This window comes from Mixophyes fleayi, chromosome 9, assembly GCF_038048845.1.
Source record: "Mixophyes fleayi isolate aMixFle1 chromosome 9, aMixFle1.hap1, whole genome shotgun sequence".
Taxonomy (NCBI): Eukaryota; Metazoa; Chordata; class Amphibia; order Anura; family Limnodynastidae; genus Mixophyes; species Mixophyes fleayi.
The window spans coordinates 55,282,702-55,297,402 of NC_134410.1; the positions used below are offsets into that span (position 1 = coordinate 55,282,702).

Genomic DNA, 14,701 nt, shown 5'->3' on the forward strand with positions numbered 1-14,701 from the left:
TTGCTATATTTGAACCAGTGGTTTCCACTATTAGTAATCTTTCCAATTTCTCATTTTGTTCTGGTGGTCTATAAATTGTTCCTACTCGGAGGAAAAAAACTCTCTCATCCAGTGCTGGAGTTACTTTTAACGCTAATTGCAGTGCTCTGCAATAAAAATGCTTTTACCTTAATCTTTACATGTAAAGCAACTATGCTTTCCTTTTTTTCCTACTATTTTTTTCTAAGCACAGTTACTCAGAAATAACTATGGCCCAGACATGATTTTCACTGAACAATGACTCTATAATAAAAGCTAAACTATCAATTGGCATGATTGAATTTAGTTCAAGGAATTTATTTCCTACACTACAAACATTTGTTCATATAGTACTTAAAACCACCATAGTGTTTCTCTTTTACTTGCCACTATTACCAATACAATTTTTATCATGTTCAGCAGGGTAAAAGGGTCTACCATTTTTCAGCCACCTGCCCCCCCCCCCCCTCCCTTACCAGTGTAAATAACTATCCTTAATAAAACATCTGGGGGTAAATGTATCAAGCTGAGAGTTTTCCGGCGGGTTTGAAAAACCAATCAGATTCTAGCTATCATTTATTTAGTACATTCTACAAAATGATAGCTAGAATCTGATTGGTTGCTATAGGCAACATCTCCACTTTTCAAACCCGCCGGAAAACTCTCAGCTTGATACATTTACCCCCTGAGCTCTTAACTAAGAACCTGTTATCCCATAGTACTAGAAAACACGCAGTCACCTTTATATAATGTCTAAACCTTCCAAACGCCATTGTCAGGACTGACAAATATACTGTGTTAAAGTATTTTGTGATACATTTTTTTACCTGGACAAACAGTTTGTTTTTAAAGGCACACTTTTGAGAAATGTTCACCTGTCTTTAGGACAAGCACTGCTAAATATTTTTTTTGTAAGCACAACCAAGTTCGTAGAGCTTGATCACAGTCAGCATTAAAGGGCAAGTGCTAAGCTCATACATAATACAAGTTAAACAGATATAGTCATTTCAGAAAAAAATCACGTGAGAAAATACATAACTGTCATTTGTATATGTCAAAGAATATCTGTTTAGTTTGCATACTTAGGACTCCCACAATTGATGATGAAATGTTGGGACCCTCAAAGTATATGTATTTGATCAGGTCATAAAATCCTCTCCATACTTTCTTTTATGTCCCAAAAAGAGTAAATTATATAATCAGATCTTATGCCACTTAGTCTATTAATTTGGGTTCTTCAAGAGTCTAAATCCTGATAAAATAAGCAATGTGTGTTACATATATGAGGCTTACATATAATGTATAAATGATCTAGCTTTATCAGAGATACATTAATGGAACTCTGGGCAGGGGCAACACAGTGACTTAGTGGTTAACACTTCTGCCTCACGGCACTGGGGTCATGAGTTTGATTCCCGACCATGGCCTTATCTGTGTGGAGTTTTGTATGTTCTCCCTGTGTTTGCGTGGGTTTCCTACGGGTGCTCCGGTTTCCTCCCACACTCCAAACACATACTGGTAGGTTAATTGGCTGCTATCAAAATTGACCTTAGTCTCTCCCTGTCTATCTCCCTCTCTGTCTGTCTGTGTCTGAGTGTGTGTCTATATTAGGGAATTTAGACTGTAAGCTCCAATTGGGCAGGGACTGATATGAATGCGTTCTCTGTACAGTGCTGCGGAAGTAGTGTCGCTATATAAATAAATAAATGATGATGATGATGATAATGGGCTGGATGCCACATATTTAGAAGTGAAAATCTTGAAAGAAGTTTAAGCTATATGTTTGATATTTGTGAACTATATTTGAATTGTAAATTAAAATAGTTAAGTTTTACTTTTTTTTTTAAATATGATTTAGGTTTTAATTATTTTCACAAATAAGCCAGGGGTGAAGCAACACCAGAAATGCCCGAAAACCAGACTAACAGAATTAGTGGGAAGTTACAACTAAATGTGTTTTAATTAATGAGACACTTCAAAAGGAGACAAGGAATGATAATTGTAGGCTGAAAAAACGTGAGTCTCCTGGTTTTCTGGTTCAGAATGATATGAGCTCTAATCTCACAAGATTTGCATAGATCCACCTGCCCAGCAGATAAGTGTCTCTCAGTATTCATTGTGTTCACATTTTGTTAACTATGCTTGAGTCATTTCTGTTTGAACTGTAGAAGACAGTGAAGATGAATTTAGCACATAAGACACACAGAAGCTTTGTTTCAGTTGAGTTATAATGTCTGATTTTGTACGCATGTTGAACTATGCCATAATTTCCCAATTTAATATTCTCAGCTGTAAAAATGCAAGCAATTTATATTAGTTAGAGGCATACCAAGAATGAATCTGTCATAGTTATAACTGAAATTATGTTCCTTAATTATGCCCTGTGAATAGTGTTTTTAAGATGAAATATCAATTTTACATAAAACATGTGTCCCACGTTCCACTGTATATTTTTCTTAATATCTCCGTAAAAGTTGTAATAAAATACACACTTAGTCTCAGGCAAGAACATTTTTCTATTTGCTTTCTCAAAAATTATATATAAAATTGTAATAATAATTACATTTTTAAAGAAGTTGGCGAAATTCTATAATGTTTTAGTTCCCTCAGCCGCAAGATATCTGTGTTAAAATTACCGTATTAATGGTAATACACTTAGCATGGCGTTATTCTGGAGGAATTGATGGCTATCCCTATGCATATTAATGGTATATCCAGGGACAGCAGGAAACACCAGAATAATGAACAATGTGTTTCCAGCATGACAAAGATGATTTGAGTCTAGCAAGTCTAGCAAGACTCCACCATTTCCTGAAGCCAGGAACTATATTTGGATGAGCTGTATAGAATCTCTATTGAAGAGGACTGGATGGATGGATGCTGTGTGAAAGGTAGTAGGTTTGGTACAAACTGGCTCCAGATAAACAGAGATCTTGTAGGTGGGTCCTGCGTATTTGCTTTGTGAGGGGCAGTGTATGATATATTATGGTGTTTTGTTGAAAAGTGGAAATCGCCTTGAAAGAAATTAATTTCTTTAATACTAAGCTATTTTAATCCCATACTACATACTATCTGAACTCTTCATTCAGTGGTAGATTTTTCTACCTTTTACATTCTTAAAATATATTATAAAGTGAGAGAATTACTTGTATATTACTTGTTTAAGACTCAAATCATTTTTCCATGCATTGAGGTGGGTTTTGTATACTTTTTCTTTTTATTTAACCAAGCCAATGTAAAGTCAAATGAATGTGGGTTATTGCAGGAACAAAAGCAACAGGCATTAAACATGCAGCAAACTTGTATTGATGTATATAAAAATGTCATTGTGTGTAATCATAGATATTGCTATTAATAATAGTATTATAGCAGTAAAAATAGATTGCCTTTGAATGTGTTCAACATTGCATGACATGAAAATAAAACAGTTTATTATTTGGCATTAGCTAAATAAATTTTGATTGTATGGAATGTTGTAGATAGATACAGAACACAATTCAGTATGTTTACTATTCTGTTAAAGGTGTGCAGTAAAAAGTGTAAGCTTAGAAGCTTAAAATAAATACAATACATCTCTAAGTGAATAATAATAATAATAATAATAATAATAATAATAATAATAATAATAATCATAATAATAATATGTCTTTAGTTTTTATTCTCAAGAGCATCTGCTTTATATTTTATATGCAAATATACAAATGAATCAATACTCAGTTTTATATTGTTAATATTGTGTTCTGATTGATATATTTTCAGATGATTTCATGAAAACTGAATAACCCCAAAATTGTCTCCATATTGCAGTCAGGTCATGAACCCTGTACTTGGAGCTCAAATGTTGGACTTTGGCATTTCATATTACACAACACAGATGTACTTATTTCGAAACTTTTTTTCCTCTGGCATTCTTTTAATATACTAATCTTCATTAGTTTCATTTCAAATCCTTTCAAACTTCCTGTCCATATAAACACAACTAATAACTCTGTTCAGCTCTCTCATTTCAGTTTCATCTTTTTCCATTTTTTCAGAGATGGAATACTGTGAGTCTCCACACATTTTATGCTCTGGCTACCAGACCAATCTACACAGTACTGCACAGCATAACTACCCACTAGAGATGGGTTCTGATGCGGATACAGAGACCGAAGGAGCAGCTTCACCTGAACATGCCCTCAGAATGTGGATGAGAGAGATTAAATCAGAGCACAGTTCCTGTTTGTCAAGTAGAGCCAACTCCGCACTGTCGCTAACTGACACTGACCATGAAAGGAAGTCTGATGGGGAGAATGGTAATACATCAAATAAAATATAAATATAAATACATAGCTATATTTTTTTTACAGTCCAGGGTAATGTGATTATCATTCATAACATGTTGTCAGTTAGATATTTTAGCTAGATGTGCCAAACCTTGAATATTTATTTTATGAAAATTTGCTGACAACCACCCATTTGTACTGACAGGATATTTCTTTAAAATGAAAATGAATAAAAAAAAATGGACTTTGTAATTGTACAGAAATGATTCAATACATTTTAATAGGTGCAAACCATTGACATAGTGCAGCAGTAGCGTAAACTTGCAGTGTCAGTTACATGTCATATTTTTACTGAGTACTATATTTTCTGCTGACAGAAAAAATGGCAGATTGTTTTACTGTTTGCCAGTAAGCTGGCAGTTGACAACCATAATTTTAGGTGGTGCAGGTTACTTAGCAATAAAGCTGGAATGATGATGTTTACAACAAACTATTTAGGAAAAGTCTATTATTCATGAAGTTTATGCAAATATCTTCCACTAGACATAAAGTTTAAGATGTAAAGTAAAAGTAACAATTGCAGTGTAGAGCTGTATTTCCATGGCTTGTTTTTCATTTATTTTATGAAACAATCTTCATATATATGCTTGTTAAATAATTGTTTCCCATGGTGCAATGCAAGTTGTATTATATGAAATAGTTGTGATAATCAACATTCAATCAGTAACTGATAACTTTTTCTTCCCCCAATAATGGGTCATGCACCATGAAATAACATTTTCTTATTTAATGATGCATTAAAAATGATATGTGTTAGTTATTTTCTAGTCCTCCAAAAGGATGTACTATAAGCTATCTATAGTTTTTGGTCTCTGTAATCTCGTTTGCTGACCTTGGTCTAATTATATTCGCATGAAAGAGACAGATATTTGTAAAAATAAAAGAAACACAAGTAATGTCGATGTTATGTGATGGACTACACTTTAAGTAATATAGTGATAGAAAGGCAATAGCTTGCTTTTTATGAAAATTAACAAATAAGAAAAATAAAGTGTATTACTAAATCAAATAAAAAAATGGCCGAAAGGGATCTGAAAATCATGCATATACTTTTGCCTCACATTTATGTAGCAGATCATTCAGACTTTCGCTCTTTAATACAGGGTGGTACTCTGACCACACAAAGGGATAAATTTATCAACCTGCGGGTTTGAAAAGTGGAGATGTTGCCTATAGAAACCAATTATATTTTGCTATTATTTTGTAGAGTGTACTAAAGAAATGATAACTAGAATCTGATTGGTTGCTATAGGCAACATCTCCACTTCTCAAACCTGCTGAAAACTCGCAGCTTGATAAATTTACCCCAAAATCTTTGCTTAATGGTGAATAGAACAGGGAAATACATAGGCAGTGTGCTATGTATGATCACATGACCACAGAGACTGCCATTCTCATATGCCCATTTGCTTTAAAAGGTAAGGATCGGCAGGGCAGGGGAGGGCTGGGCAGAAAGTATTTACATAATTAAACACACTCCTTCTTCCCCACTGTTAGCCAATGAGGAACTGGTTTATTCTCAGATGACTTTCTAGTTCACCTTGTGGAAGCGCTGGCCCTGAACATACAAATGTTTGATTATAGTGTCAGGAAAATAAATTGGACCAGAATTATAAAAAATGATTGTCTTGTATCTTGAACTTCTGCTCATGTGACATGGTCAGTGTCATAATGTGAGGAGAGGGATGGAGACAACTGAGAATCCATAGTCTTACAGTAGTGATCAGAAGCTTCTATCAAAATAGTGCGCTGGTGGTGTCAAACACACCTCTATATGGCCAGGTTTTATTAAAGGCTGGAAATAATTTTCACACACAATACATGCCCCAGCCAGTGTTAGTCATTGTCTGTCATCAAAAAGAATGTTACAGTTTCAGGCGTTTGCTATGTGATTTTTGTAAATTTGAATATAAATATTACATACAAGTTAACCCGTGCATGATACTCATGCATTCTAGTCAAATCAAGCTACTTAAGGTCTTAAAAAGGTTCTTGTCATGCATTTGGGCCTAGCCAGGGCCTCCTCAGGGGAAGAGCGTTACTTCCCGACGCAAGCGCCCTTTTTAATGTGTGTTCATGAGGTAAAATTACCTCACGAAAATGAGTTTGAGCCCTCAACTCGTAAATTTAGCATTTACTACCCCTCCCACGGGGGGAAGGGGTGATGATGGAAGTCAACTGACTTCACTTTTCTAATTTTTTTGTCAAATAATGTCAGTATACCAAATTTCAGGTCAATTGGATGAGTCCTTTCTGAGAAAATAGTTTTTTCCACACACACACACACACTAACACACGCCGCTTCACATGTGTGTTCATGAGGTAAAATTACCTCACGAAAATGAGTTTGAGCCCTCAACTCGTAAATTTAGCCTTTACTATGCCTCCCACGGGGGGAAGGGGGGATGATGGAAGTTAACTGACATCACTATTCTAATTTTTTTGTCAAATAATGTCAGTATACCAAATTTCAGGTCAATTGGATGAGCCCTTTCTGAGTAAATAGTTTTTTCCACACACAGACTAACACACGCCGCTAGGCTTTTACTTTTATATATTAGATAATGCTAAGAATTTAGTAGGTCAGTGTATAACTCCGCCCAGCAGGTGGCGCTGCAGCTTGTTGTTTTTTTTCCACACACAGACTAACACACACCGCTAGGCTTTTATATTATAGATTCAAATTAAGACCTCAGAATGATAACGTTATAGGTTGATAAAACCCAAGTGATTTAACTTTTACCTAATACATGTGCAACTATTAGAACAAATGTTAAATGTAGAATAAGCTTTGTTCTAATTTGTGTCTGTGTTTATATATTTTTTATATTGTTAATGTAATCTACATTATCTGCAAATTTTCCAATTGCATTTGATACCAAAAAATTATTATTGAATAATTTTGCAAGCAATTATTTGTAACCTTGCAAAATAATTATTCCACAGTATATTTGTCATAATGAGTGTTCTATACTGAAATTATACCAATATATTAACTAATGGCCATTACAGCATGGCATTTCTCAACATGTGTTGTTTTCTATATTGTTTTGACATTTACTAATATGCATTTGTTGTCCAAGAGACAATATATATTTATGTTGTGTTGCTTTGTGGTTACTATGTGGGAAATAATAAAATATTGTGTACATTAAGTATCGGAAAATATATGAATACATGAACCATATTAGAAATATTTAATGTGTTTCCATAGAAACTAGTGGAGGGTAGGAAAATGAATATTTTTATTCTATACATAAGATTAAAATCTATAATGTGTGAACTGCAACAAAACACCTGACAATCATTCTTCTGGCAATGCTCCAGCTTGCACCTCTGCATACTTTCTATATTTCTAGAAACATGGTTATGGGAAAACTCATTAGAATAACTTATGATGTTTTATTTAGACTATAGTTGGTAATTTATTAAAATGTTTTGGTTACAGGCTGTAGTTTATATGAGTGGCATGTGGTTAGAGTATGTTAGATATTTATGTATTTTTAAGATATGCTTCTTCTGTTGCTATATATTTTTTTACAGTATGATATACCTTTGTAGCTTTATGGATATGAGAGCATTCCATTTTAAATATGTCAGGATCATTAAGGGTTGATGAACAATTGCACAAAAAATTAGAATAGACATATATGTAATATCATGATACATAACTCGCAAAATGTACTGTTTGTGACCCCAAAACAAACTCAATACCAAATATTGATTCTATAAAATTAATAGGATCATGATTGGACAGGATGGAAAATGCGATTGGAAGAGGACCAATAACGGTCTGTGTGCGTAGACATCCTCTGACCACACTGGTGGGTTTCAGTGAAGCCAGAGGAGATAATTGACCTGAGAGTCAACTAGATATATTTTGTTAGATTTGACCATTCACCCGTGTGGCCAAATTAAACAATGATCTCTGTCACTTAACTTCCAAGTTAGGCAGTATCGGCCAACGTGTGAACACCTTTGCAGTAGGGTTATCCAATTAGTTGTTTGAGATGCTATTGCTACACTATTCATATGCCATTCAAGTGTGACAGAGTGTGGCACACTTCAAAAGTGGTTAAATAGCAAATATGTATTAGTATGCATTAAAAATGGCAATCCTGCAGTCATATACCCTTAAGCTAACAGTACAAAATATCAGATCAAAAGATTGTTTTCAAATGATCCTTTAAAATTAGCATGTATGCCAAAATCACAGTAATGGCTTGTAACAATGTATAAACTGTTACTTTGATGTCTATTGTAGACATTTTATTGCATCCCATAAATTTAGATTAGATTCCCCACTATACTATATAAAGCCCCCAATATGACTTTACGACAGAAATTCCAGATCTGTATAATCTGCAAAAACAGCAAGCCCTCCTTTCCAGCCAATAATTAATCAGTAATAAACACAGTTACTGGGAATATCCCAGAACAGCTTATTAATTGAGGCTACCATGGTCCCGGGGAAGTGCTGAAGTCATGGGACCTATTTCATATACTTCTTCAATGTTTTGTCATCCCCCATACCATTGATATTTATTTATACATTAATGGTATAAATAGCAAGCCCCAATCTCTCAGTATATAGCAATATAAAATTATATAATGTCATATCAGTTCTTTGGAATATACAATTAACTTTCACCCCTAGCTCACTTTGACACTTGTTAAAGTCATGATTTGCACCTGTTTGAGATTTATCTTAAAGGCATCACCCCTTTTTTCCAGTCAGGGGCCCAGATTACTGTCTTTTAGGCTTTGATGATGGTTCGTCTTCAAACTTTTAGTGGAATGTATTATGCTATATTCTTCTTTTCCTAGCTTCTGCTCTTTTCTCTCATGTTTTCGTTTTACTTTATTTCTTGATATACATATTGCTCAAAAGTTCTAAAAGTTTTACTTAGTTGGTCTTTGTTTGACCTTTCTATGTTTAGCTTACATTGCAATGGTGTTCTTAGATCTGAATTTACAATTTCATGACATCAGTTTTCACTGGTAATATTATATATTTTATTCTGCCATTTCTTATTTTTCTTGAATCCTTATGTGACATTGTACTTTTATATTTGAAGTGTTTGGATCATGCTTGATAGAAACACCTTTTTTATTACTTGTGAATATATTTGGGATAGTCTGCAAGTGAGGATTTTTGCATATTTTTCATTGCAATATTGCAAAAATTTCCACGGATTCTGGGAAATTTAGATCTGGGCTTTGACTGGTTCATTCAAGGACATTGTTCTTTTTTTTGTATTTAAGCCACTTTACTGTGGCCTTAAATAATTGCTAAAATGTCAAATCTTAGGTAGTCTGCTGCAGGTTTTCCTCCCATATTTGATTTTATCTTACTGCAGTTATTGTCCCTCAATTTTATCAAACTGTCAAGTTGATAAGCAGAGAAGCATCCACGTAGCATTATTCTCCCATGACCATGCATTCACAATAGGAATATTGTTCTTGGGATGATGAGCAGTGTTATGTTTCCACCAAACATACCACATATCATTGACACAAGACAAAGTTAACTGATGACATTATCATTATCAGATCATATAAACTTGCCCTGCTTGGTAGAAGTTCCCACATGCTTTCTAGTAAACTATAGGATATTTAATTAAATATGTTACATTAACAATGCTTTTATTCTTGCCACCCTCCAACAAAGCACAGTTGGTTAAGTGCATGGGTTATTATTGCACCATGGACACTTTCTCTTATTTTTGCCAAACTAAAACACTGGTCAAAAGCTTATTGATAGCCTCCCTCTAGCACAAATGCTTAGTTTGGAGGGGGGCCTATATTAGACCAATTCATAGTTGAGTCGTATTCTGCTTTATGGTGGACTTGACAGTACTTTGTTTGATTGTCATGATTATAGCAGCATAATTCTGAAAATAATATATTAATACAGTTCTGATCAGTTCCAAAAATTTAAATTGGTGTAAGCAAGCAAGGGAGTTTTTTATTTTGATATATGCTTCAGATATATGTTCTCTGTCATCCTGCCAGATTGTTTTACTCAGAGATGCCTGGGTGTCACATAAGAAGCAATCAACCTTCATTGATAGCCCAGTTAAGAGGTCAAAAGATCCTAAAAGATTGTAACATGTCTTTGAATAGAAAGGACCATATTTGGGGTTTCTACACGTTCCATGTATTTTCTTTATAGCAAAGAGTACATTAAAGCAATAATTGGCGTAATCGATATTTGAGTAGACCACTGCATAAATTTGTAACCACTTAAGGAAACTATATGGATACAATTTTTTCCAAGGAATCGATACAACATAACCATGTTACATATGTAAATGTAGTGCAGTAAGTCCCCATGTCTAGTGGACTGTCTATCTTTGCTCTGTTCCAGATTGGAGCTATAATATTTATAGCAGCTATAGCTTTCAGGAGGGAGTTTTTGAGCAAGGAAGAAAGGTTTTAGAAATGATCAGTTCTCCGCGCACAGTTTTCTACTAATGAATTGTCCTTGCCTTTAATCATTTCCCAGTGTCAGATTGCGCAAAAATGTGTTATGGATAATGAATGTTTCTGGGTTTAATTCTGTTTTATATTAAGCAAACTGTTTGCATTTATATTTCTACATGTCAATTTGTTATCAACATTTTCATTCAAAAAGCATTGTGATTTTTTTGTCATATGAAATCCTATTTAATAATGTTCAGTGTTTCTGTTCTTAAATAATTTACATATCAGATAGATTTGGCTTGTATAAAGATACACTTATGCAGGCAATTGTTTTTGTTTATTTTTATGATTTTATTTTGAGATAAGTCAGCGAGTAACTGAAAACATGCTAAGGGTGGATTTAGTCATTTTTAGACAGAAAAGGTGTTCTTGCAATGTGTCACGCATGCCAAGATGGCAGTGATATTAAGAGTGTTTAACATTTTTTTACATCCTTCACCTGATTGGTGCTTTTCAAGAACATTTTGTTGCATTAGTTTTGAAATTGTTTTGGTCTTCATAAAAGAGCTCTTGTTTGGAAATACAATATCCCTCACTGAGGCTTCTCACAGACAGATATATTTATTTTGAAATAAGCTGAAACGTCTTAATAGTACCCATGTTCAATGATATCAATTAATTGTGTGACCTCTAAAGACAACTAATTGCTACACAGTTTATATAGGTGGATACTTCTGCAAGCAATGCTTTAGAGTTGTCTTTCATTTTACATTACAGAAAATTACATACAAATTGTTCACGCGTATAAAGGAGTGAATATTAATTATAGCCATTGCAAAATTATAGCCATTTGTAAAATGTTACAAAGGGAGGTACAAATACCTCCCTTTGTAACATGTTTTCAGGACAATATGTATATATATATACTAATAAAAAGAAAGAATGAATAAAAGTGTCAAAAATACTAAAAGCAACGTCTGATCCATTTTGGCTTCTATTGCACAAAAAGACCCTTCATTTTAGGTTCACTGGTCTTTTAATGTGTCATATCATCTATTATGTCAAGCACTTCTAGAAAATGTGCTGAGCATGGAGGTATGTTCTACTATATGCAGTGTCTCTATAAGCTTAGAATGCATTTCTGAAACATCTGGGCAAGACAGTTGGCATTAATTAACAAAACGAGTAGAATGGTAGATAAATATTTTGTTCACATATATATTCATTTATTTTTTTAAATTCACCTAACCAATACACTGTAAATTGTCCTGTAAACTGTGTATATATATTGTAACCATTTTTGTGGTCTGAAAATTTACACTTTCAATCTGAATAAAAGGCAAATTTCTTTCAATATGCAGTTACTGACGAGAAAAATATGTTTATAACGCCTTAACAATGAACTGGATTTCATATCTTTATATTTTAATATTTATATTTTTGTACAATATGGCTATATACAGGTTTGAATTTCTAAAGTAAAATGTTACTGAGATATGTATTTTTTTTTAAAAAAAAATTGATCTACTCATTTCAAAATCCCCCAACCCAACCTCCTTGCCATTACAGAAACAAGGCTTAACTCCTCCAACACTACATCCCCTGCAGCTGTCTCCTTTGGAAACTCTCCCTCTGCCCCACTCCCAGACCTGGAAAAAGATAAGGTGGTGGAGTAGTCATCTTACTTTCTCTATATTGTACTTCATACTCCCAGAACCCTCCTCCTCCTCCTTTGGAATCCACACTATCTGTGTATTTTCTCCACTTCAACTTCATGTTATTGCCCCTCAGGCAAATTTCCCAATTCATTGATAACTTTGCTACCTGGATCACATGTTTCCAAACCTTTTATCTGCCTACGTTTATACTAGGCAATTTCAATATTCCCATTGACAACCTCGCTGTCTCTGCTGCAAAAAAACTTCTTTCACTTACTTTGGTCTCTCCCAGTGAAATCATCTCCCACCCACTGTAATGGTCACTCGATTGACTGGACCTTATGCCACTTCTGCTCTATCTCTAGTTTCTCCAACTTGCCCTTGCCACTCTCTGACCACAACCTCTTGTTCTCTAGCCTCACTTATCTCATGCTTCACACTGGCAACGAATTCCACAAATACTCATTGACACCAAAATACTCTCTACCCAATCATCTTCTCATTATCACTAAAACAACTAGCTTCTCCTATAATTACCATGTCGTTTCCTAATCTGGCTGTCTCATTCTACAACACCACACTCAATTCGGCCATCTCTGATGATCTATTCCTCAACCATGGCACATCAAACAGACCAGCCACCTGTAAAATTGCTGAGTACCACTGGAGGAAGAAGGCTTCTTTCACTAGAAATGCATCTTATGCCACTGCCCTTTCATTTGCCAAGCAAACATTCTTAATTTCTCTCCAGTCTCCCAACACCTCTTTACCACATCCAACTCGCTATTCTGCTCATCTGCACCACCTCCCCGTCCTCACTCACAGTACCCCACCCACCTTCTCCTATACTCTCCAATACAACCCCAATTCTCTCCAGTAACCAAGGACACAGTCTCAGTATTCATTTCATCTTCTCACCCAACAACCTGCCTTATTGATCCTATTCCCTCCCAACTTTTCAACTTCCTCTCCCCCAATGCATTCCCACCTCTAGATCCTCTTCAACCTGTCTCTCTCCATTGCCACATTTTTTATTTCATTTAAACATGCTCATTTCACCAATCCTAAAAAAGCCATGTCTTGACCCAGCCTCTATGACCAACTACGGCCCCTCTTCCCCTCTCTCCTTGTCCTCCAGACTTCATACTTCTTGTGTACAATCTCCTATCTCACTTTGTCTTCTCCCACTCCCTTCTTAACTCTTTGCAATTGGGTTTCTGCCCAATGTGAGTACATTTTACTGATATTGCATGAATAAAAGTAATATATTTTCTACTTACAGCAAAGTGTGGGAGACATTTCTAAAAACTTGTGACAGTTCTTTCCTGGTTCATTACTTATCTATAGAACTGCTCTTTCAGTGTCTTTACCTGTGGCACATCCTCCCTTGCACCCCCTCAATTTGCTTGTGCCCCACAAGCCTCTGTTCTCTGCCCTCTATTGTTCTTACTTTACATTTCTTCTCTTGGTGAATTAATTTGCACATTCATCTTCCATTATCACATTTGCACTGATGATACCCAAATCCTCCACCTCTGACCTCTCACCTTCTGTACTATCATAAACATCTGTCTCTCTGCTATCTCCACAGAGCTTTTCACTTTCCCATCTCCTAGATTCATCATCTCCCCTCAAATATCCCTCACCGTCAATAACACCCATTTTCCTCAGTCCCTCAAGCCTACTGCTTTGGTGTGACAAACGACTCCTTCAACAGCTTTACTCCATGTATCCAGTCTCTCTCCTACTCCTGTCACCTCCAGCCTTGACATATTGCCAAATTTTCCCTTTTCTTAGGGATGCAGCCAAAGAAATGTTTACCTTTTTATTAGGATGCAACGAAAACCCATATCTATTCCTTAATTCTCTCCCGCCTTGACTACTGCAACTTCCTCCAATCTGGCATTCCCCTCACCCATCTATTCCTGCTTCAATTCACCTTACATGGTGCAACAATGGTGCAGCAAGCCTCACTACTGTGCAAATCTCTACACTGACTCTTCCAATATCCTACAGAATTAAATTCAAATTATTCACCCTCCCCTACAAAGCCCTCAACAACAACACCCATTCATACATCTCAAAACTCATCATGACTTACTCTCTCTTATACTCTCTTATATCTACCTCTGATCTGTGTCTCACCATGTATTCTGCTACTCACATATGGAATTCTCTACCATGCCTAATCTGGCTTTCCCAATGGCTTCAAATCTTTAAAAGCATCTCTTTATTAGAGCTTACACTATTTCCACCTATAGTACTCTCACTGGT

The 14,701-nt window shown here is 35.2% G+C and overlaps 1 protein-coding gene across 2 annotated transcripts in view; it reads left to right on the forward strand.

The window, feature by feature from the left end:
- Positions 1–14,701, forward strand: part of TENM1 (teneurin transmembrane protein 1) — a 476,767-nt gene that overhangs the window by 129,947 nt on the left and 332,119 nt on the right. For both annotated transcript variants that reach the window (XM_075184364.1, XM_075184365.1), the window contains exon 3: positions 4,053–4,313. In XM_075184364.1, coding sequence (XP_075040465.1) covers positions 4,053–4,313 — 261 coding nt within the window. The remainder of the gene's footprint in view (positions 1–4,052; positions 4,314–14,701) is intronic.